The 22,901-nt window shown below is 49.1% G+C and overlaps 8 protein-coding genes across 8 annotated transcripts, besides 2 other annotated features; 3 read left to right on the top strand and 5 right to left on the bottom strand.

The window, feature by feature from the left end:
- Positions 1 to 430: 430 nt before the first annotated feature.
- FPSE_10407 (uncharacterized protein) lies at positions 431 to 3,455 on the bottom strand (the record flags this gene model as incomplete). Its single annotated transcript, XM_009263524.1, has 5 exons — positions 431 to 2,039; positions 2,373 to 2,525; positions 3,039 to 3,239; positions 3,294 to 3,350; positions 3,406 to 3,455. The coding sequence occupies 5 exons, from the start codon at positions 3,453 to 3,455 to the stop codon at positions 431 to 433; spliced, it is 2,070 nt and encodes a 689-aa protein (XP_009261799.1).
- A 2,765-nt stretch (positions 3,456 to 6,220) lies between these two features.
- Positions 6,221 to 7,854, bottom strand: FPSE_10406 (uncharacterized protein; the record flags this gene model as incomplete). Its single annotated transcript, XM_009263523.1, has 5 exons — positions 6,221 to 6,433; positions 6,493 to 7,112; positions 7,166 to 7,212; positions 7,267 to 7,663; positions 7,722 to 7,854. The coding sequence occupies 5 exons, from the start codon at positions 7,852 to 7,854 to the stop codon at positions 6,221 to 6,223; spliced, it is 1,410 nt and encodes a 469-aa protein (XP_009261798.1).
- Positions 7,521 to 7,565: a repeat region.
- Positions 7,855 to 8,679: 825 nt separating the features above from the next.
- FPSE_10405 (uncharacterized protein) lies at positions 8,680 to 11,142 on the bottom strand (the record flags this gene model as incomplete). The annotated part of the gene is made up of 2 exons (XM_009263522.1): positions 8,680 to 10,950; positions 11,002 to 11,142. The coding sequence occupies 2 exons, from the start codon at positions 11,140 to 11,142 to the stop codon at positions 8,680 to 8,682; spliced, it is 2,412 nt and encodes an 803-aa protein (XP_009261797.1).
- Positions 9,563 to 9,631: a microsatellite.
- A 1,193-nt stretch (positions 11,143 to 12,335) lies between the features above and the next one.
- On the top strand, positions 12,336 to 13,166 carry FPSE_10404 (uncharacterized protein; the record flags this gene model as incomplete). Its single annotated transcript, XM_009263521.1, has 1 exon — positions 12,336 to 13,166. One exon carries the CDS (start codon positions 12,336 to 12,338, stop codon positions 13,164 to 13,166), a length of 831 nt encoding a protein of 276 aa, XP_009261796.1.
- A 417-nt stretch (positions 13,167 to 13,583) lies between these two features.
- On the top strand, positions 13,584 to 14,642 carry FPSE_10403 (uncharacterized protein; the record flags this gene model as incomplete). Its single annotated transcript, XM_009263520.1, has 2 exons — positions 13,584 to 14,245; positions 14,300 to 14,642. 2 exons carry the CDS (start codon positions 13,584 to 13,586, stop codon positions 14,640 to 14,642), a joined length of 1,005 nt encoding a protein of 334 aa, XP_009261795.1.
- Positions 14,643 to 15,076: 434 nt separating this feature from the next.
- FPSE_10402 (uncharacterized protein) lies at positions 15,077 to 16,659 on the top strand (the record flags this gene model as incomplete). The annotated part of the gene is made up of 4 exons (XM_009263519.1): positions 15,077 to 15,285; positions 15,339 to 15,452; positions 15,554 to 15,681; positions 15,728 to 16,659. The coding sequence occupies 4 exons, from the start codon at positions 15,077 to 15,079 to the stop codon at positions 16,657 to 16,659; spliced, it is 1,383 nt and encodes a 460-aa protein (XP_009261794.1).
- A 98-nt stretch (positions 16,660 to 16,757) lies between these two features.
- Positions 16,758 to 17,960, bottom strand: FPSE_10401 (uncharacterized protein; the record flags this gene model as incomplete). Its single annotated transcript, XM_009263518.1, has 1 exon — positions 16,758 to 17,960. One exon carries the CDS (start codon positions 17,958 to 17,960, stop codon positions 16,758 to 16,760), a length of 1,203 nt encoding a protein of 400 aa, XP_009261793.1.
- An 850-nt stretch (positions 17,961 to 18,810) lies between these two features.
- Positions 18,811 to 20,535, bottom strand: FPSE_10400 (uncharacterized protein; the record flags this gene model as incomplete). The annotated part of the gene is made up of 5 exons (XM_009263517.1): positions 18,811 to 19,396; positions 19,447 to 20,050; positions 20,106 to 20,282; positions 20,343 to 20,424; positions 20,500 to 20,535. 5 exons carry the CDS (start codon positions 20,533 to 20,535, stop codon positions 18,811 to 18,813), a joined length of 1,485 nt encoding a protein of 494 aa, XP_009261792.1.
- Positions 20,536 to 22,901: the final 2,366 nt, after the last annotated feature.

Here is a 22,901-nt window from a genome sequence, read left to right as displayed (position 1 = left end):
CTACCTTACTAGTGGATTTAAAGTCCTAGATAGTGAATAAGAAAGAAAAGGACCAAGCATCCAGCGCCAGCGCCTTGCTATCCACGACGCCATCTTGATTCACTTCCAGTTGTTGGGATACCATTTCCCCTTGTCAGTCTACGGATGGCACACGACACTCATCTCACACTTGAGCTTGGAGAAACGTAACTAAATTATTACCCGATACTCTCTCGGTACTACCACCTCGACGCCTTCCACAGTATCCCTTCCTAGTATTCCACCAAAGCACTGGTTACCAGTGTCTGCACGGAAGACAACGAATTACTGAAGCCAAGAAAAAATCCCAAATAAATAAATATCAAAACAGAACCCTATCGCCCGTAGGTATAATCTTTAGCAGCCCGCTCGAAAATCACTCGTAGCTTCGTTCGTGCAACATCGGTTAATTCTAGACCCCTCCACCCATGAATGCAGCCAAGTCGTCCAAATCGAGAAGTTGTCGCTCAAAAGCTTGGCATAGTTCGGGCGCTGTCATGTCCTGGCTTGTGGTCTGGCCATCCTGAGGAGGCACAATTCCGTTCGCCATTTCCGGGCTGGTCTGTTTGATACCAGACATTCCACTGGCACCATGTGGAGTGTTTGATGGAGGAGGTGAAGTGGTAGGAGTAGATACCCCCCCTGAGCCACCATTGATAGTGGCGATGCCAGGACGACGAGCAAGCACAACCGGAGGCTCACTGTCACCACGTACTGACTCCGAAAGGGAGCGGTTGGGACCTTGGCCTGAAACGCTACCTGCGCGGTTGGTTTGATCGTAATCCATCACGTCTGGGTTTGTGTCGGCGTTGGATGAAATCTCGTCCTTGGCGCCGCCTGCGCCATGTGACGCCGAGCTATGGCGCAGGGAACTGCTGCCATTAGCAGCCGCAGCATCATTGTTGAGCACACGTTGCATAACGGTAAGGTGTCGTAGCCAACTACCCATCAAAGGCCAGTTCTCGGTCCCGTCACTCATAAATCGTAGACCATCCTTGACAATGTGTGCGGCTGTCTCAACAGCATTAGGGGGTGTAAGGCCTTTAAGAGATAGGTAGGCTACAGTAGCACTGGCTGTGAAGGCAGAGAAAAGCATAAATATGGGAAAGCAAGGCGAATGATCCTTCTCAGAACCAGCCTCAACAGCAGTGAGCAATGAGATTGTGCCGTGGCAAGATGTAAAGAGACGATCAATGATATCGTGACATCGAGCATTAAGACGGAACGACTCCAGGTTGAAGTTGGAAGATGTTACCTCCTGCAACAGACGTCTTCGGTGGACAAAGACCGTAGCGCAATGGAGAAGGCAATGAAGCATGGCAAAAGTGTAACCAGAGCCCATCGTCATATGAAGGTTGATCTGGCCCGGCTTGTCCACGAACTGCATTGGTAAAGTTGCCCGGAGACCCTCGATCTTTGCAATCAAATCACTACAATCCTCCTCGCGGAAGCTTGCGAGCGTAGTAGTGGTAAGCATCGCGACAACATCGCGCCAGATGGTCGAAGCCAGGACAATGTAACCAAACTCGCCAATCTCAGATGGGGGTTGACCGGGTGGAACGGCGTTGGGGTCGAGCTGCTGACGCAGAGTCTTGACAAACACGGCATTGCCGAAGGCAAAGTTGATGTCCGAGCAGGGCAAAGAGACGTCCGCGGTATCATGAGGAGATAGAGCAGAGTATCGACCGGGAGTGCTCGTCAGGAGGCAATCCAGTATGTAGATGAGCCAGACTGTACGACGAAGGGATTCATCACGCAGGAAGAGGTCTGCATCTGGAGATGGATGGTGGCTGTTCAAGATCCGGTACATCTGAACCATGCGCGCAGCCTGGCCTAAGTAGATGTAGGCTCTGACAGCATTGCGCGAGCCCCATTCGTGGATAATGATCAAGCACAATGCTTGAATATCAACGAGGTTAGGATGGTCTAGGTTTTGGTTAATAAGAGTCATGGCTTTGGCAGCGAATGTCTCGGCAGCTTGTGTAGGTCCCCCATAGCGGCGAATCAGGCTAGGCGAGCTCCTAAACGCCAATGTTAGCGACACATTCGTGACTTTGGCCAAAATTGAGGCTGGCAACTTTAAGCATCACGACATTTAACAGTGGGGATGCGGGGATTGTGGGAAGATGTGACTCGGGAATCCTCGGCTCAAACCCGGACAGCAAAATATCCAGATATTGGGGCACAGGCTCAAACTCGGTGATGGTAGCACCGATCGGTGTGGAGCCATACGCCGGGCGGATGGGCGAGTCAAAACGAGATGGGAAATGAGACGACGGTCGGCGTAACAAACGAGACCAGCCAAAACAACCGGGAGGGAAATTGGGCAGCAGGGTTCGGAATTGGTGACGTACCGGGCTGCGCAGGTCAAAAGACCATAAACCAGGGCAGCGTCCAAAGACGCGCTCTTAAGCTGTTGAACAAAGGAGGGCTTGTGAAACGCAACGCAAGCCGGGAAGGTCTTTGATACAACACGCTCGCATTCAGAAATGAGTTCAGGCGTCAATCTGATAGATGCTTCGTTAGCAAAAGTCTTCTTGATAGCTGGTAGCAAGCTGTAGAATCGGAACGTCGGGATGTCGACAAGGGGGTGGCACGGCCCGTCTCATGAGTGAGCTCGACCAAGGTAAATTTCGGGGGCACGCCGTAAGCCGACGGCGATAATGTGGGGCTCCAAGACGGACACAGGCCTTAGGAGTCAAGCCCTTGGTGAACTGGGGAGAATACCAAACAGACGCGAGCGCGGGTGTGGTAATGAACGAATGATAAGAAGGCAAGAGATGATCAGACCAAGAGCCTTATTTGGGTGACCAGCCTTTAGAGTGACAGGACTGAGGTGAAAGGCTGAAGCCTGAAAGCGCAAGAGCCTGATGATGAGACGAGGCAGTGAAGCGAGCCTGCCGATCCACCCGGGGTAAAGAAGAGCACAGAACGATGTCCGCCAAACCACTTGGAAGGCGACCGTAACATGTCAAGTAGAGAAGGAATAGGAAGATGGGCGACAATCACCCGCAACTCACTTGTCGGAACCTGTCTGGGCGTGACGCGTAGGAGCAGCACCCACAACAGGCTGTCTCTCAGCAGCAGGTGCGGCGGCGGCAGGAACATTGTCGCGCGGGCGATGAGGATGGCTGGCGTGTCGCGCTGGGCTTCCTCCTCCGTGATGCTGAAGGCTCTCTGAGGGTAAATAACAGTCGTGCATCCCCTTGGCACAATTTTTGCTGCCCTATGTAAGTCGCGCTATTCAGAACAAGCTATAGTAAGTCAATACTAACCAAGGTGGTCTCCCACTCTCGTAGACGCATTTAGTCTTGCCCTTTCTACAGCGCGTGCTGTTCTAGAGTTAACAAACCAGCGAAGATTCGTGATATACATGAGATAACTTACCACGCCGATCCCGCGCGAAGGGCTGTAGTAGATCTTATGGATGAAGCCATTCTTTCAAGAATTTGGTGGTGTCTGGTGATTTCTAAAGCCCAATACCGACTTTCTCCCTCACTCGGCAACTTTGAGTCAAAGAAGGTAGGGCTCGAAAAAAAAGTGGTTATCCGTATGTTGCAGGAACGAATCCAATACAGACTTTCCCCCTCGCTCTTCTGCAGCTTTAAGTTAGAAAATGTAGATCAGAAAATGTGGCGTATATCCTCAGATGTTGTAGAAGGAAAAAAACTGAGAGGGGATGATTTTTCGGCGTGGACTCCGGCCCGTAGAGAATGAACGAGGCCGAATAAACGGAAGGTGGACGGTCGAAGTGACTTTCCGCCCCCCGAACCGGCCAGTGGCGGTACGTACTGATCACTCTTCCATTTCGCCAACCCCAACCACTTTACATTCAAGCAAGCAGTTCATTTAATAACATACACTTTTCGCACTCGAAAACTGCCTGAACCGATAAAACAGGACCTGATGGCTCTTATCTTCGCATGTCAGGAGTCGCAAGATGTACTGCCTATAAGGAACCCTTCCCCAAACACCCGGACTCCAGATACCGGAATAGAGGCATGAGTCTGAGAACACAATCCAGGCGCTTTTGTGCAAGCGCCTCGATTATCAGACCAGGAGCTTGGAAATTATCGGAGATTTTATCTATCGCTACCATTTTAACCTACTCCATACATTGAAGGCATGAAATGTATTGATTGATGCAACTGCAGCGGAGGCGTCGGCGACATTTTCTACGAGGCTCGTTGTTCTTGGTTGCTGGCAACATTGTCGCACAGGAACCGGGGGAGGAGAAAGGCGCTCCCGGCATGTCCGAGGGTTTTCACCGCCGTCTTTCCCCCCCCCCGAACACTCCCACAGTGCACCAAAGCCAGCCGACAGCCTCAGCCTATGAACTAGAAAACGGAAAAGATGAGAGGTGGGGTAATAGGTACCGGCGGTTGCGGGACTTATCCTCCTCCGCTTTGTCCTCTATAATTGCCAGTGTTTCTCCTCCATCTGCCCCCAATATTGAACGATGCATGCTAGAGTACAACATCGTGGTGACTCTGTTCATTGCTCTTTGTAGGGTGGTCAAGACGCCTACTACGTCGTTGCAAATCGCCTGCATCAACATACAGCAATCAAACCTCGAAACATGTGAAGTTCGCTCTCGTACCACCCCCGAACACGGGCTATGCTACTGATAGAATCACGTTCTGCGATAAAGTGACTTGAATGACCACCTTTGCGTGTACGAGCTAGGATCAATCTTCCATGCTCGTGTATTTCGCCTCTTTGCAGCCGCTATCTTAATGCTTTTCGTTCCGGTCCGGCAAATGAGAGTCCGAAAGAGGGGCTATCGGCGTCGTCCGCTGATTTTCTTACTGAGCTCCTTTTCTCCTCCGTACGGACCGTTGAGAGGGTTACATTGTGCGCACATCTCATCTCTTCTGGCAATTCCCTCTTCCCCTTCCTCTTCCTCATCCAAAATACAAATCTGGATGGCTGAGCTAATCGCTTCATCCTCGGTTATGATTATTAGCATATCTTGTGACAGTTTGGGATGTTGATGGACGGTCAGGGTCAAGGTCTTGACGGAACCGCATCCTGAACCTCCGCCCGGCGTCATGCTCTGCAACCCCTTCTCTGGAACCAACATGTAGGCTGCTGCCATGCCTAAACGATGTTCGTTTGTGTCCTATCAACATGCTTGCCTAGCAAAGTTTGTCATATCCATGGCATGAGCCCTTCCCGCTTGCCTACACCTTATGCACCTGAATCCAATCTCATCTCGCGTGCCAAAAAGGAGACGCGGCAGAAATATTGTGGGGCCGTTTCCGATTCAAGAACAGTGTTTGTTGAAACACGGCGACACGGTACCGTGTTTTCCACTAGAATGACCGGCATTACTTGGAATGCAACTGTGAAGTTGTTTTCCCAACAACAGTCTATGTTTCCCTGACGACTTACAGTACTTAACCACCATGTCATTTTGATAATTGTCAGCAGCTTCGATGAATTAGACCATATGGTACAGGGACTTTGTAATATTATGTATCAATCACGAGTATGAGGATAGATACACCTTACAACAGTCGGGTGTGACGGGTGGGTTTCGAGAGAAGCTCAATGCCCAAAACTGCAACGGCGGCCAACTCTTTAAGAACGGGCGAGACTGCCACACCCTGCCAAGCAGAAAATTTTATAACTGAGGACTCAGAGAGACTTCGACATGGATGCTGAGCCACCTGGTACGAATTCATGGGAAGGATATTGTTCCGGGGGAACCTAGTTGTTTATTGAGTTTTTGACCTTCGCGAGTAGGTCGACCTTACAGTTGAAGATATTGAACACGTCGTGAAGGGCTTCATGTCTTGAAAGCCCAAAGAACATTGAAATTAAACATGTGATTCTGATAAAGACCTGCCTGGTGCCCTTGTAAACACTTACACTACCCACAAGGGCGAGTACTCTGTTTTGAATCCTTGCCGATTCTACAACAAATACTCCGTATCGAGTTTAATTCTTCGAATATCCCGTTGTCTACTTCCAGAATACTTCTTTGTATCATGAGGCTTTGGTCAGTTCCAGCTTATTCATTGCACGAACGCCAGCTCATCATCACCGGTGCAGTCATATGAACACAGTCACGCAATCCAGTTGTCTTTATGCTTTATTCATTTCTTCCATCAATTCGTCATACACTATATCATCAAACACAAGTGCCGACTTTTTTCTTCCTCTATAACATCCTGTTCCGTTTGCCAAGTGATTTCGTTTATGCCTTCTCGCGGACAGGGAGTGTCTTCTCCTTCTTGCCAGCATCCTTCTTCTCGGCCTTCTCGGCCTCCTTGGGAGCTTCCTTGATGAAAGGAAGGAAGTCCGGCTCGCCGGGGATGTACTTTCGCAGCACCTCGGGCACAACAAGACCCTCCTCGGTCTGGTAGTTCTCGAGAATACAGCACAGTGTTCGCTCAGTAGCACAGAGTGTCTGGGGATAGCGGTTAGCATATAGATCAACACGCACAGAAATATTGATAGATGACTTACAGCGTTCAGAGCATGGACGTACTCCTTCTTTCCACCGCCAACAATCTGCTTGCCCTTCTTGGCACCATGGCGAATCTCAAGCTCTCGTGTCTGATAATCTGTGCAGTTGGAGCAAGAAACAAGCTCCTTGTACTCCTTCTGGAAGGGGAACCACGCTTCCAAATCGTACTTCTTGGCAGCAGCGTTGTTCAGCGCACCTGTGACGATGCCAACAACCTGGTAGGGGAGGCCGAGAGACTTGTAGAACTCCTCAGAGTTGGCCATCATCTGGTCGAATTGGTCCCAGCTGTCATCGGGACCACAGAGAACAAACTGCTCGACCTTCTCGAACTGGTGAACACGGAACACACCCCAAGCGTCGCGACCGTGGCTGCCAGCCTCCTTTCGGAAGCAAGTGCTGTAACCACAGTACTTGATAGGAAGCTCGGCGGGCTGAATCCACTCCTCAGCGTGGAGGGCGGAAAGGGGCTGCTCGCTGGTGGCAATCAGGTATCGGTCAGACTCAGAAGGTGTAGGGCCTTCAGAGACACGGTACAGCTCCTCGTCGAACTGAGAGAGCTGGGCGGTCTTGGCCATCTGGTCGCGGTTGAGCATGAAAGGGGGCTGGTTAGGGGTGTAGCCTATGCGCAAAGTCGTTAGCAGATAATGGTTGACTCGCTCGATTATTGCATACCCTTGTTGAAGAGGAAAGAAGTGGCGTAGTTGACAAGGGCCAAGTTCCTGTCAACGTTAGAATAATGATATCGTTGCCCTTGGTGTCCGACTCACAGGAACATTCCGTAGCCAGTCAAGCAGTAACCTCGGTGGCCTACAAGCTTGACACCTCGGACGGGGTCGTATCCTCCAATTCGCAGGAGCACATCGTGGTGGGAGAGAGCGGCTTGCGTGGTCTTGTCGAAGGTCTCGGGCGCCCAGGTTCTCTCGATGGTGTTGTTGTCCTCGTTGTCGCTGACGTGTACGGAGTCGTGGACATAGTTTCCGACGAGCTTGGCCTTGACCTTTAGCTCTGCGTTCTTGGCCGCAGCGAGCTCCTCCTGCTTCTTCTTCTTCTCTGTCAACTCCTCCTTCTCCTTGAGCAGATCGGTCGCATCCTCCTTGGCCCTCTTCTTGAGACCAATCTCCTTTTGAACGCCGTTTATTTGTGTACCGATCTGGGTGACTCCGTATTGGGCTTGAAGGAGGTCAGTTGGCGCACCATAGAGTAATTGTGAAATTGCTCCGTGACTCACTCTTTCGCGCATCTTGCCAGAGGGCAATAACCTCGTCAACAAGCTCTACAGGGGCATGTCGGCGACGCTGGCTCTCCCGAATCTTCTCCGGGTTTCCACCGCGCTCCTCGATGAAATCCTCAATGTCCAACATCTTTGCGATTTACAGTTGTGTTGTTCGTTCGATCTTGTTGGGCCCAATGGTGGATTTTTTTATCAGCGTTGATAACCCAAGAAGGAGGGGGAGGGGCAATCAATCGGATCACCTGACTTGAGATGGAGGGGCAGTGTTTAAAGGTACGTGGGGACATCCGATGCAGCTTCAATGACCAAGGCAAGACGAGGAATCGGTATTACCAGATCGTCTTTATAGGTTTTCGGGAAAACAAATATCTCCAACATTAATTCCTGCTTACCTTCTGACTCAACAACATTGATCTCAAGGTTTGTATCTCAATCCCAGAATTCACTACTGTAGCTAGGTACCTGGCATGCAGGGTAAGTCGTCCCGGTGTAAGACTCATCTGAGTCTATCACTAATGTTTCGAGTGCGTGATCGGAGCCGGGTTGATCAAACCGTCGCTTGCCTTCTGTCTTTGTCATTGACTCTCTAAGAAGTACGGTCGGCAACGATTCAAAGTTTGTGGCGTGGTTGTTGAACAAAAGTTGAGAATCAAGAGAAGTGTAAGTCTGCCACAACTGGAATATCGTAGTTGGTACGCATGGGATTACAATTAGGTAACATGTAGAAAATGATTATATTAAGTCCAGTGATGAACTAACTCAACTAATAAGACGGCGTCTTAAGGAGGCCGTATTGTAAACAGTAACCCTTAAAAAACTGGAAGAACATGAAAATTATAACCAGTAACATGGTAACCAGCATTGTTTTGCAATTTCAGCTCGTTCAAAAGCTCAATCCGCTGGCCACCTCCCTACCATAATCAGCATTGCGCCACCACTACAAGCTGTGGTTCAATCAACACTCCTTCGCAACATCACCACTTGGCATCGAAACCGAGTACTCAAGATTCAACTTGACAGACTTGCCTGCATTCAACGCAACATCCCACGATACCTGCCCATACTTCCTCAGAGACGCTGTCGCTTTGCCCCAATCCTTATCCTCTGCCGTTTCACGCCCAGGAGCCCCAGCTGGCTGACCGGACCCTTCGACCGTGAGTCCACGAGGGCTCAACAGCTCAACACGTAAACGGTCGTCCTCGGACACTGGAATTTGGTCAAGAACCAACACATTGACTGGTTTTCCAGCAGTGACGCGAGTGTTATGCATCGTAATAGTTCGGACATAAACAGAACTATCTTCCTTACTGAACATGCCGCTTGTGCTTCTTCGAACGTCAGGCTTTGGATACATGACTCTGATCGACGAGTCCACCCCCAAACTGAGAGTAAACTTCTCGCCGGGGCTGCATCGAGGAACTTTGGTCTGCCCCATGAAGCTCCCGTCAAGCGTCAAGCTTGCTGGTCCACGGAGAAGGGTAAGTTTGCTATTGTTTTTAAGCTTGGCTTTGAGGTATGCTGCTGGCTGGTACTTAGCCACGACAGTGTGACTGAAAAATACGTTCGTGAACTGAAGACGAGCAACGCGCTGCTTCGAGACGGTGTACTTGGGGACCAGAGTTTTGAGACCGGGCAGATCGAACGTTGTTGTGAAGCCCGTCTCTTCGACGAGGGAGTTCTGGAACTCGAGAGACGGCTGAGGTTCCGATTTCTTTATGTCCTCGTTATCGTTATGCAAGAACTGGTCAAAGTCGAAATCCATCAATTGATCTTGCGTCTGTCGCAGTTCTTGCCCAATAAGAGGCTGAACAGCCCCCTGCAAGTTCAAGTTCATCGCTTGCCGCGCCTGATTTTGCTGTTGTTGCTGTTGCTGCATCTGCATCTGTTGCTGCTGTGCCTGTTGTTGCGCTTGGACTTGTTGCGCTTGGACTCCATGCAGTTGTGCTACAGGTGGCGGCAATGGCACTGAAGAGCTGTTCTCCTGTCTGGCCATCATCGACCTCTTCTTGTTCTGCTGTTCCAGTAACATCAGCTGCATTTGGTAATCCTGCAGAGCGTGGCCACCGCTGCCGAACATTTCACGTTTGAAATTGTACTGTGGCGGCGGCATCACCATCTTCTTATTGCGCCAGGAGACCTGCTGCTGGCGCTCTGTATTGCTTTCCAGGACGTCACTAGAGCCTAACCCAGATCCCTTGTTGCCTAGCTTGATTCTCCAGGGTGCGAGGGTGGGATTAGACTCGTCGAGACTTGAGGATGTAGCCTGGGAAGTAGATAGGGTGATCCTGCAGTTCTCCCAGGTCTCAGATGTGGTGTTGTGAAGACCAGCATCAAAGAAAAGCACGCCGGTGGAAGTGACAGTTGATAATTGCATGTTGTAACTCGGCGTCCAGAAAGCCGAGTCAGTCACATATGACAGCACCAGATCGCACGAAGATGTTTCTTCCATGTCAATCGTCTTGCTTCGGGGTCGTTGGACAAGCTCAATCTCGCTGGACACTGACTCTCGGCGAGACGAGGCCGGCGTGTAAGAAGAGTTTACCTCAAGTTGGATGTGTACAGTGTAGCAGTATTGAGGCCAGCAACGGTCGCGCTCGACGCGGATGCGTTGCTTTTCCTTGCGTTTCTCCTCAAGTCGTTTCGTGCGCTGCTCCCGCTTCTTTATGAAAGCCTTTTGGATTTTGGCTTTGCTTTTGGATTCTTTCGCCCGGACCTTCTCAGCAATCCTAGTCAGGCGCGATTGTTCCTTTGTGGCGTTGTTGATAGCTTCGGCGATTTCTCTTTCTTTCTGTACACCAACCAAGCGCTCTTTGAAAGCTTCCATGTGCTCCACCTTGTAAACTTTGAGCACCTTACTAATGTCAATGTCTTCTTTCTTATCAAGGGAATTTGAATAGACGTCCAGAATTTTGATACGGTTGTCCGCATTGCCGACGATTTCTCTGGCCATCTGTTGTTCGTCTCTGAGCTCAATGAGCTTCATCTTGACTCCCAGCAAAGTTTGGTCTTGAGGCGCGTCTGAGAGCTCATCATCGTCTTTATCATCATCTCCGCTCTCAGACTCATCCTCGTCAGAGTCAGGGTAGACTTCATCAAAGATTTCACGGTTGGGAAGAAACTCGACACTGATGCCAGTAATGGTAGCAGCCCCGCTACCTTCAACCATGACCGAGTGCTTGTCAATGGTAGGACTAAGACCAACAATTGATATTTCATTGATGCCGGGCTAACATGGTGTAAGTCATAGACATGCATTTGCCCTAGACACTCGACTAACCTTCAGGGGAACATCCTTCATCTCACGCTTGACCTGAGCTTGGGTAGGAAAGAGTGTGACAGAACGGGTGCCAAGGTCACGGATTTTATATTCGACATTGTGGGCAACATCAGCAGCAAAGACAGAAGGTAGGTCTTGCATAATGGGTAGTAGGGACAAGGATGAGACGATGCCAACGGCAGCAGGAAGGTTCTGGTGGCTAATGGAACGACACAAGTATGAATGAGGAGGATAGAGGGTGATGAAGTGGTCTCAGACTGAGAACTAGGACCGTCTGGTGTGAGTTGAATTGAGGAATGTGTGAAGAAGAGGGAAGAGAGGAGTGCTGTAGAGCATACCAGAATACAGGACGGAGGAGGGGGGAGGCGAGATACTTATACTCGTCCGAGAGCCTCAAGATAAGGCAACTGCTGACCCTAAAATCACTATTGCTATAGAAATAGAGTGAGATCTCAAACAGAACATTGACAACAGGCACTAACACGAAGCTGCAAAGCAAACAGAGCGTAACTGAACGGGAACAGGAGGAATTGATAAGTATACATTATTTCAAAATAACAAAAGAAGTATATTTGGTACGATAAGAATATATTGAGATGCCTTTAGTAAGACTGGCGGACTAGATGCCTTGTCTCGTGTTTGAAAAGCGAAAAGATGAAAGAGTGAGAGAACGAGACTGGAAGTCGGAAATTGGTGGGGGACCACCCATGTCTACGAAGCCATCAGGCCTGCTGATTCATCCGGCCGCCTAATTCTCGTGCCTGAGACTTCAGGTATCGTGTGGTCGGCCGCCAGAACTATCGCAAACACCAGACCATGTTTGGAATACGAGAAATATTAGGTAGCAGTAATAAGGGGTCATATCTACTCCGTATGGACAATCGGGTTGTAGATGTGCCAAATGACGGAGAACGAAACATGCGTCTTGTACCAACTCACCCTATAGCTTCATGTTCCGATCTACATTACTGGTCAAAGTTTATAACCACGACTTGTCAGTGAGATAGCAATCAATATCAATCGAGCTTGTTTGTGGAAACATAGTTCGTGTTTGATCGTTCAACCAAACTTGTGTCATGACTTTGCTTTGCTTGCTCGTTCCTTTGCGCGTATGGCAGCCGACGTGAACAAACTTGACGGACTGTGGCTCAGAGAAGCCCAATAACTATAAGAAACTTGCAATATCGCCGAATTTCAATTCCCTATAGATGCTATGCTGTTAAAATACCTTGATTGACAAAATTGATATGTCGGGGCAGAATTATTTTCGTGAGCAAACCAGCACACGATCTCGTACAAGACGGCGTGGGCCTCAAGCGGCCATGTTTCGCAATATGGGCTACGACACCACAACCAGAGAGATATACGGTCTTGCCCAGCCTGGCTCTGATGCCTCTGTTAAAGACATGAGAGAGCCCGTTGATCCACTGCCTAGACCCCAGCCCCCGCGACGAGATGTCAATCCAACACCCAACTCCGAAGCTAGAGGCCAGGATAGAAGACAAGACAACATCATTGTCCAATTGTACGATCTTGAGGCTCAAGGTGGCAGATTTGGACAAGCCGGAGGACGATTCAGCATTGATCAGAACATGTTATTCACCTTTTTGCCCCGGACCAAAAATGCAGTCAGACGAGGAACCCTCATGCTGGAGAGTTTCTTCATGCCTCAAGACATGGCACCGCATCCGCCACACATCATCCATCAGGCATTGCATTTTCTGTTCCGCCACCTTCAAGACTTTTCCCGAACTGGTGCAATAGACATGTTTGGGGTCGCCGAGATGGAAATAGAAGACGACCCGGCCCGCGACTATGCGGTAACTCGTTGGGCCGGCATGATGCATGCCCTGTGCGTGGTTCTCGACAATGAGCGTGGACTGGGATGCTCAGACATGCTTTTGGCCGAGATTCTAGACTTTTTCGAAAACCTCATCCGAGATGTTCACAACATTCTGGGCTGGGACGAGACAACTATTCTCTTTGAAGCCTTTGCTGGTATTTTCCGCACTGGACGACCAGACTTGATGCGTCAGGTTTGTAGAATTTGGGAACGTTTCGACCCCGAGGTCCAGGATCAGCTTTTACGAGACATGAGACGTGCATTGCCTGTCGAGGGTATTGATGGGATGGCACACCGCATGTATAGAGCATTAGGATATTAGTCAAGTCAGCTGCCATCAGAAACGGTGAAAGAAAAAGAATATTTTAGACTTCAGTAGCTAATAATATCACTCACTCACTTGTTGCATATCTCACTTCCCTTTCCTATCCTGTCCTTCCCCCAACCTCATGAATTCCATCACCCCACATACGCGCCCAACCTATGCCTATCCCTGCTTGTCTGAGCGTCATGGGTTGGCCTCTTTTATTCAGCCCAGCCTCTCTCTCGCCGATAAAGCCAGCACGCACATGCATGCAAGGCAAATAGTCTGTTTTTCTTACCTGAATACTTTAAGCTAAATTTTCGCCTCCTTTCTTGCGATCATCTTTGGGCCTCAATATCCCCTTGTTAGGTGAACTTGCCATTGACATCAGTTCCATCTCTATTGAAGATCACGGCTATCTACTAAGCGCCCATCATGGATGAATCTCGCAAGTCAAACAAGTCGCCCCTTCGATCTCTGGATCCTCAACCCATCCGCAGTCCTTCTCCTACGCGAGACCAGGAGCGCGAACGTGACCGTGCTGGTCGCGATCGCGGGTATGAGCGAGGCCCAGAGAGAGCAAAGTCATATCCTGGTCCTGAAGCTCAGTATGGATCTCAGCAGTTTGGCACTCAGAACTTCAGTACTCAGGACTACTACCAACCAGGCTACAACCCTCAGCACTTTGAATCGCAGTACAACCCTCAGAACTATCCTCCCGTCAGCGGGCCCCAGACTGGACCCAATGACCTCCCTATGCGCCCGATATCTGAGTCCTATCTGCCCAACAATCCCGGAACCATGGCCAGCGCAATAAAGCCGCCTCACCAGATGGTACCTGCTAACATCCCAGCTGACTTGGGAGAGCTTCGCGCTCTCAGAACGAATTGTCAGTTCAATCTGCGAGAATACATCAGCTTGCAGCGCCAGCGACGAAGTGGCGATGCTTCCATGTCGGCCTATGAGCTTGAAACGCGTCTTCGCAACCAGACGATTTTTGTCTTGAATGACTTGAGAATTTTGCAAGGTGAGGTACGCAGCATCGCTAAAGAAGCCGAGAACCATCGCTGGCGAAGATGGATCGTGGGAGGAGCCATGTAAGTCTTTGGCCCTATCAACCGACCTTTTTTAATGGCTAACCGATCCGATAGTGCCACTTTTATTCCCATGATCCGCCGCTTCTGGCGCCGAAACGAAGACGATGAAGATTCTCACTTAGCTGCCAACGACACTGAGTACGCCTTCCAAAAGTCAAAGGGTCTTCTCGATCACATCAAGAGCGGCATACTCGGAAAAGGTCGCTTCGCCAAGCTGGCCTTTCTCGTGTTTGCCGTGCTGTTTGTGTTTTCCAACGAGGTGTCGATCCGGGTCGCCCGAACTGTGCAGAAACGACTCAAGAAGCTCGCTTCAAGAATCGAGCACGGCGACCCCGATGTCGACGACAAGGACATGAAGACCCTTGAGGGGTGGCGATGGAGGGTTCTGCTGTGGTAGTGAATGATGATGATGAGATGGAAAATGATGGAACGCCGTATATAAGACGATGACACGATTTCAACGACGCTGACGCGATTTCATTTGTTTTGTTAATGATTGTCAAGAATATGAATGTATATTTTCTAAGTATATCTGGGTCTTTGAATGCTACTCACTCATTACGGGATTGCTTGCGACAATTGATGAAATGATTGTGCTTCAGAGGTTGCGACCTCCAAAGTGTCGCTAAATTACAAGGCCTGAGTCCAGTATCTCACTCTAACTTGCAACTCAAACGTGCACCGTGCCATGGCCGAGCAAACTCATCGTTTTCACCAACAGCTTAGAGATTTGTCGACATCAAAACTCACGCGCATTTACTGAAAAGCTGCGAAAATGTGCACTTAGCATCATACAACTTGAACACTTGTCACTCATCTCAGCCGTCAAAGATGGGCGAAAAGAGGAAAGCCTCACAAGACCTGCAGAACTACAGGCTCCCTGTAGATAATGGTGATACGAACCAACCAACAGCCACGACCAGCACCCTTATAGGCCCAGCACAAGATGATGTAGCTCGAGATCGTCACTACGCCGAACTATACGCCAAAGCACCCGATTTTCAACAGCTTGCCCTTCAAGATACAGACTTTGCGCGGCTGTAAGTATCCTACCTATAGTCAAATTCGACCAGCCAAACTAATACAATACCAGGTGGAATGAGCACAAGTCTGACTTCTTCAACGATCCAGAATGCGTTATGCAGTTGACAAAAACACTTCTCAAGCTGGACTTTGGACTGCGGCTTGAGCTTCCTAATGATCGACTGTGCCCACCTGCAAGTTTATATCCACTACTTTGACGCGTCTTCATATCTAACGCGTCTTACAGGTCACTAATCGACACAACTATATCCTCTGGTTGAAAAGACTTCTCGACACCTCTACGTACGAGAAGCATGCTCAGGATGTTGTCGGGCTAGATATAGGTACCGGCGCAAGTTGCATCTACCCACTACTAGGTTGCACAGAACGCAATTGGAACTTTATCGCTACAGGTAAATCGTCGTATAGCCACAGCCAACGTTCAACTAACAAAAATAGACATTGATTCCAAAAGTCTTGAGTATGCTCGCAAGAATGTGACTTTGAACAATCTTGACCAGAGGATCAAGGTTGTCGATCGGAAATGGACAGACAATCTCATCCCACTAGATGAACTGCATGTTCCACGTATCGCATTCACCATGTCTAACCCGCCCTTTTACAAATCTGAGCAAGAGCTTGTTGAAAGTGCCAAGAAAAAGTCACAGGCGCCCTTCACGGCTTGCACAGGTGCCAAAGTCGAGATGATAACTGCCGGTGGTGAAGTCGCATTTGTTGATCGCATCCTCAACGAGTCTCTCATCCTTCGAGATCGTGTGCAGTGGTACACATCTATGTTTGGCTTCCAGTCAAGCCTAGTCACATTTGTGGATAAGCTGAAGGAGAACAATATCTGCAACTACGCCGTGACGGAATTTGTCCAAGGAAGTCAAACGAGGCGCTGGGCTATCGCGTGGAGCTTTGGAAGCATGCGTCCAAGTCAAGACGTTGCTCGCGGCACCAAGAATTCACTTTCCAAGAACGCTCTCCCCGATATCACGGAGGAGACGGTTGTGGATTTACCTTTCCATGGCTCCATTAGCAACTTTGCAGACCAGTTCCGCGCTGAGCTTGAAAAGCTCGAACTTCTCAGCTGGGAATGGGACGCTGAAAGACTGGAAGGCACTGGCCGAGCAGCCGGTCGTGTCTGGGCGCGAGCTTGGCGGAGAAAGAAACAGAGAGCAGATGAAGAAGATGCCAGATCTGAGTCAACAGAGTGCGTTTTTGCTTTCAGAGTGTCCATACGGTTTGACAAGGATTTCATGTCAGTCAGTTGTCGATGGCTCGAGGGTCACGATCCGGTTACATTTGATAGCTTCCGTGGACATGTGAAGAAGACGGTAAAGTCTATCTTCGTTCGATCTGTTTCTGAGATGCACACCTCTAATTAGACAGCACTGGTTCCCGTGTAAACCTTGTATTATAGTAATATTAATACGACAAGCAAGAAACTGCCCTGTTGCGACATTTGTACCCTATTTTGATTCATCTAAGCTTTGACCTTGGCACGAAATTCTGCAAGATCAGCCAAAACCTCCATTTTGGTCTTCTCCCTCACTAAGCTATCTCTGATAACGTCTTGTTCCGAGTCGGGTGCCATGTTCTCGCTTCTCGGCGGATTATTATCCAGATTAGTCGGGAAAGGGTACCCTTCTCCAACCGCAGAAATGAACATTTCGACCTCTTCGCTCAGCCCATGTTTCTTGTACGTAGCAGATAGAACATCCCATGTGCTCTCTATCAAAGGTACCGCATCAACAGTCTCCATCGGCTTTCCGAAAGCGCTGCTAATCTGGAAGAGATTGACGAGCCGATTGATGTCTGTAGATTTGTTCTCTCCCGCTGCGTGGAACAGAGCTGGGTTGAACCACAAGCCATCCCCCTTCTTCAACGGAAGCGAGACGTAGTTGTCCAGAAAGAATTGGTTGAATTCGGGGAGACGGTATGCCATGTACCCAGGAGCAAAGGCTTGGCTAAAGGGTAAGAGTCGCGTTGGGCCGCTCTCGACAGGCATTTCGACATGTGTTACAGCACCCTGGAGAGTCAAGCACTGGCTAGCAACTTGCATAGCTCTGGGATATCTACCGCAGTTTTCTGCGGACATGAAGCCTAGATGGTAGTCACGGTGGGACACTTGTGGCTGCCCTCCAGGCCGGACGTTGTTGACTTGAGCGGTGATGCGATATCCAGGACCAAGCCATGAAGCAAAGATGAGATCGAGGTAGGGATTGGAGAAGTATCGGAAGAAATACTCGGGGTCTTGGATGCCGTGCTTGCTGAATGAGTTCCAGATTCGATCATTCTTTCCAGCACCAGCAAAGTGATCGCCGACTGGTTTTGCTCCCTCACTTTCTTCCTTAATAATGTCATAAAAGGCCGCCGTTGATTTATCGATCAATTCTAGGTCCTGGTAGAGGTTGGCTGTGACGAAGACTCCAGGTCCCTGTAGAAGGACTTTATACCACTCATCTTGAAGAGCAGACTTTTGGCCTTCTGTCAAGGTTGAGTAGTTGGCGAGGTTGTAAATGGGTACGTTGCACTCGATGTCTGTCGCAAGTGGGTAATCTTCTTTTGTGGCGGTTTGGGAACAAAGCGATATGAAAGCATCTATCGAAGGGGGAGATGATGACTTAAATGCACGTTCCTGGCCTTCCTTGGAGAGAAATTCGTTTGTATGGCTCTTGGTAGTCATGATGCTATACGGCTATGTCGCAGCGCGGAATGGTAGAAGTCTGAGCTGATGTTAGTTCAATTATGGATGGGAAATCTGCAAAGAAATACTTGAAGTTCGGCGAGAAGTGCGAAAGTTCAAAGGGTATATCTGACAGCTATTCAGAGACAATATTGGGCTCTCTGCAGGGTAGGCTTAATGAAAGCGAATAATTTAAGCAGCCCTTAGAAACGGAGAGCTAATGTGATGTCACAAGTCAGGAGTTTGGAATAGTCCATAAAGGAACCTTTGCTTGGAGATCAATATGTAGGGGGGAATAAAGACAGCCGTTTAAATATGTCGCTATGGAATGTCGTTGGTTAGAAGGTGCATACAATACGGCCCTCGTGATTCCGTCGAAAGGCTACCGCATAACTGACCTCAGGGTATTAGACAAATTGACCACTGGAAGAATAAGAGACAAAATTATTAGGACATCTTATGGCTCTTAGACTAAGCTTCTTAGACTACTTATCTTTATACCCTAAGACTTAGGAGGCCAACTTTCCTGCTACCCACTAGACTGGGTATAGGATCGGTGTGATCACTCAGTTTCCATGTGAGAAGTTGGCAGTATAACGGGATCACTACAAAGACCAGTGAGTAGAGAACATTTTTAAATGGAGGCCAGGTTATCTTGATATGTCAAAAGTTCGAAATAAAAGGAAAGACAGACAATGATTAATGAAATTTTACTGTTTTGTATTTTGGGGATCTTTCCCAGTCGTTATCCTGTGAGACGCCTCGTCATTATTGATCATGGCTAAATAAACAAACTCTCCGTTTTTTCTCTTCCGCGTCTTCTCTCATACCTCATCATGTAACTCCCACTCTAGATGTTGAGGTTGCCGATGGTGATGGACTTGATGTTTTGGTACTCAGCCATACCGTACAGACTACCCTCCTTTCCGTAACCGCTCTCCTTGACACCACCGAAAGGCGCCTCGGCAGCGCTGATCTTGCCTGTGTTGGCACCAACCATACCGACCTGCATCTTGTGGGCAACACGCATGACACGGCTAATGTCCTTGGAGAAGAAGTATCCGGCAAGACCGAACTCGGTGTCGTTGGCGAGACGGATGGCATCCTCCTCTGTGTCGAACTCGAAGACAGGGGCCAGAGGACCGAATGTCTCGTCCTTTGCAACGGCCATCTCTTGTGTCACACCAGTAAGAACGGTGGGCTGGTGGAAGAAACCAGGGCTGTCGGGGGTAGAGCCGCCGGTAGCGATCTTAGCACCCTTGGATGTGGCATCGGCGATGTGCTCCTTGACCTTGTCGACAGCGGACTTGTTGACGAGGGGCCCTTGGGTGGTGGACTTGTCGAGACCACCGCCCATCTTCAGAGCGTTAACCTTCTCGACGAGCTTCGCAGTGAACTCCTTGGCGACGCTCTTCTGAACGTAAAGTCGGTTGGCGCTGTCAAAGTGTTAGCAATGTTATGAAACTCAAGGCACAATCAAACTTACCAGACGCAAGTCTGTCCGGAGCATCGGAACTTGCAGAACATGGCGCCCTCAGCGGCCAGGTCGAGGTCGGCATCCTCAAAGACAATGAAAGGAGCGTTACCACCGAGTTCCAAGCTTAGCTTCTTCAGGGTACCAGCAGCAAGCTTGGCAAGGTACTTGCCAACACCAGTGGAGCCGGTGAAAGAGATTTTCTTGACAAGAGGGTTGGTGGCAAGCTCGGTAGCAGCTTGACGGTCGCGCGTGGGCAGAACCTGGATGGTAGCGGGAGGAAGACCAGCTTCAATGGCAAGCTTGGTGAAGGCGAGAGCGGAGTAGGGAGTCTCAGAAGGGGGCTTGATGACGACAGAGCATCCGGCGGCCAGAGCGGGAGCGATCTTTCGGGTGATCATGGCGGCGGGGAAGTTCCAGGGGGTGATGATACCGCAGACGCCAACGGGCTCCCGAATTGTCATGAGTGTAGTGTGAGGAGCTGAAGAGGGGATTGTGACACCATAGGATCGAGTAGCCTCCTCGGCGAACCATGAGATAAAGCTGGCCGAGTAAATGACCTCTCCGAGAGCCTCAGAGTAGGTCTTTCCGTTTTCGAGAGAAAGGATCTTGGCGACTAAACATGTTTTGTTAGTGTTGTGTTGAAGCGAGTGTTTAAGCAGGTTACATACGATCCTCTTGGTTGGCGAGAACCAAGTCGTACCACTTCCTCAACATGGCACCTCGGCTGGCGCCAGTTGTGCTGTCAAAGTACTTTGTCTGGGCGGCATCGGCGCTCTTGATGGCGGTTTGGAAGTCCTCGAGGGCACAGTTGGCGACTTGACCGAGGACGGTGGCAGTAGAAGGCTCTAAAATACTGGTTAGCTTTCCAATGATCTTGTTGTACTCATGATGGAAGCGTTACTGACCAAAGACATCAAACTTGTTATCTTTAGCAACCCATTGGCCGTCGATAAAGGCGTCCTGGATGAAAAGGCTCTTGTCCTTGAGCTATTGAGTCTCTCATGTTAGCGATCAATCCTGTTGACGAGGGGCAGCACAGCTCATGACTGAGGGGCAACATACGCCAGAAATGACCTCCTTGTGGTAGTTTTCAGCCATGATGATGTTTATTTCGTTTCGAAAGGATTTCCAAGAACAGAAGAAATTCGCTCAAGTGTTGAAACAAAGAAACAAAGAATGGAAAGATGTAGGAACAAGAGAGAAAGCTTCCGGTCAACGGATGTCTCGCAAGTAAATAAAAAGTCGAGGATCCACGACAGCTCCTAACAAAACGTCACATGGACGCGCTAGAAAACCGGGTCGAGTATGCTTAAGCCGTCGCATCGTGTCCATAAAGGTCGATGTCGTCTGAGTCGAAACCAGTCATGATGAAGGAAAGACCCCATGAATATGTAAAGCCGGGGCAGTGGAGGGTAGAAGAAGTGTGTTGTCCGCTGCAAGTCACTAAAAGAACCGCCCAATTCGCCTATGGTTGGGGAACAGACCGGATCTCGGTTCCGGTCCAGAGCAGATCAACCGGCCCGGAGACAGCAAACGGCTCCGGTGGAACTCTAAACAGCGGGAATTAGATACCGGTCTTCTAATAACCGGGAGCCGACGATGCAGATTTATTGCTGTTTATGGTCTGGCGTTTCGATGGCTTCTGGGGTGGGCGAGAATGTCTGGGGAAAAGTGTGGAGATGGTTAGTTTCTGGATGTCTTCTCTTCTCATGGTGAAAACAAGATTCTAAGGACTTGCCATACACAGTTGAACTGTCATGAAAACGTCGGTATTTTCTAGATCGCAAGGGTTGGGGTCTCGAGGAGTAGAGGAATAGCGAACTGTGCAGAGGCTGGCCAGTGGACATTTTCCAAGGATCAAAGGGCGTTGCTTTGTTCTGTTCTCGATCCCAATTTTTTTTGGATGAATTCCTCTTTGTGGAATTAAATATAGATTGGCATCATGGCGAAATAGAAACAAGAACAACAACATTACAGAAGAAAAAGCCCATATTATTCAACAACAGTTGCCGATAGATGTCGGGAGACTTGAATTGTACCTACTGCTTCCCCCACCATGACAGTGATGATAATCTATCCACCTTCATCACCCTCAACTGGCAGATTTTGGTCAATCTCCCACCACCAAAGATGAAAAACGATTACTGTTATCACAATTTGACAAGCATGGAGTCAGATACACATCTCATGTTTATGTTGTGACTAGTCTATCGAGCACGTCAAGACTTATCCGACTCGAATAATTGCAGGGCTCGCCAATACTTGCGACGCCGACTGAGCTAACATTATTTCACTGCGCTTACTTCTAGAGACTACCTATAGAGAATAAACAAAACGCCAACTCGTTCGAGAACCTACCGGTCCCTTCTCCATGACGGGGACTCGACGACAGCCAGAGCATTTCCTCGGCAGTCTCTTGCAAGCACCTTTAGTCGATCATGAACAACATCTACGGACCGAACCGTCGAGTACAAATGCCAGCAATAGCGTGTACCGAATCTCTTTCCCTCCTCGAAGCATAAAATACGCTCAGCTATCCATAGGCTAGGGCGACAGGACCTTTTATTCCAACACTGGGAGTATGGCGTGTCATCTCGAGGGCCTTGGTACAAAGCTGAGTTGTGAGCCGACGGACTGGATGTCAGGTAGATTGACTATCCTAACTTCTGGCTCTCGCACTACTCATTGGTAAGAGACTAGGATACAATGAGTCGAAAGCCGACTCGCCTATCTACGTACAGAATATTACTTCCCCAATGCACAATCCACTTCAGGCCTAAATAACGACACTCTCCCAGCCCTCCTGTCGGCGCACATTCGAATCGAAGTTTTCGGCGTCCCTTCTCCAGAATAGACTAGCGATTCAGTTATTGAAAGAGTCGAGATCTAGCTTGCTTGGATGATACAAAGTCTTCATTAGGTTGTCACGCTGTAGTTGAGAAAACCTAGGCTATGGCAAGTGTATCAATACGAGAAGCCACCAAGATCAAGACCTGGGGCGGGAATTATAGCAGTATTCGCTTTTAATTTTTTGATTTTGAATGTAATCGTTAGGTTCGGTACACCTTATAATAAGAAAAAGTCTTGTTATGAACTTGCATAGAAACGTCAATTTACCCCTGAGCGTAGCTTTGCATCAGTGGGGTGGGAGCGGTACAAAATATATTCAATTTACAATTGGGACTGATGGAAAGAATTTCTAACTGTGTTGATGGCTTCAATAAAAGACCCTGTACGTCCTGCGGGCATACCAGGTGTCAGGTATTGGGTAGACTCAGGGGCGGGACAGAATGAATGGATTTCTACCCAACGCCAATTCGGGGCACAACGCGACGCAATAACAGCACATAAATCATCAAATACCATCAAACATATATGTGACATGTATATTAAAAGTGCACAAGTAGATATGTGCAAGAGTGTTGATAGTATCTACAATGAATATGGCTTGATCGCCAACGAGA

This window comes from Fusarium pseudograminearum, chromosome 2 (genome assembly GCF_000303195.2).
Source record: "Fusarium pseudograminearum CS3096 chromosome 2, whole genome shotgun sequence".
Classification (NCBI taxonomy): Eukaryota; Fungi; Ascomycota; class Sordariomycetes; order Hypocreales; family Nectriaceae; genus Fusarium; species Fusarium pseudograminearum.
The sequence above is the reverse complement of the archived record's forward strand: the minus strand, read 5'-3'. Positions and strand labels throughout refer to the sequence as shown.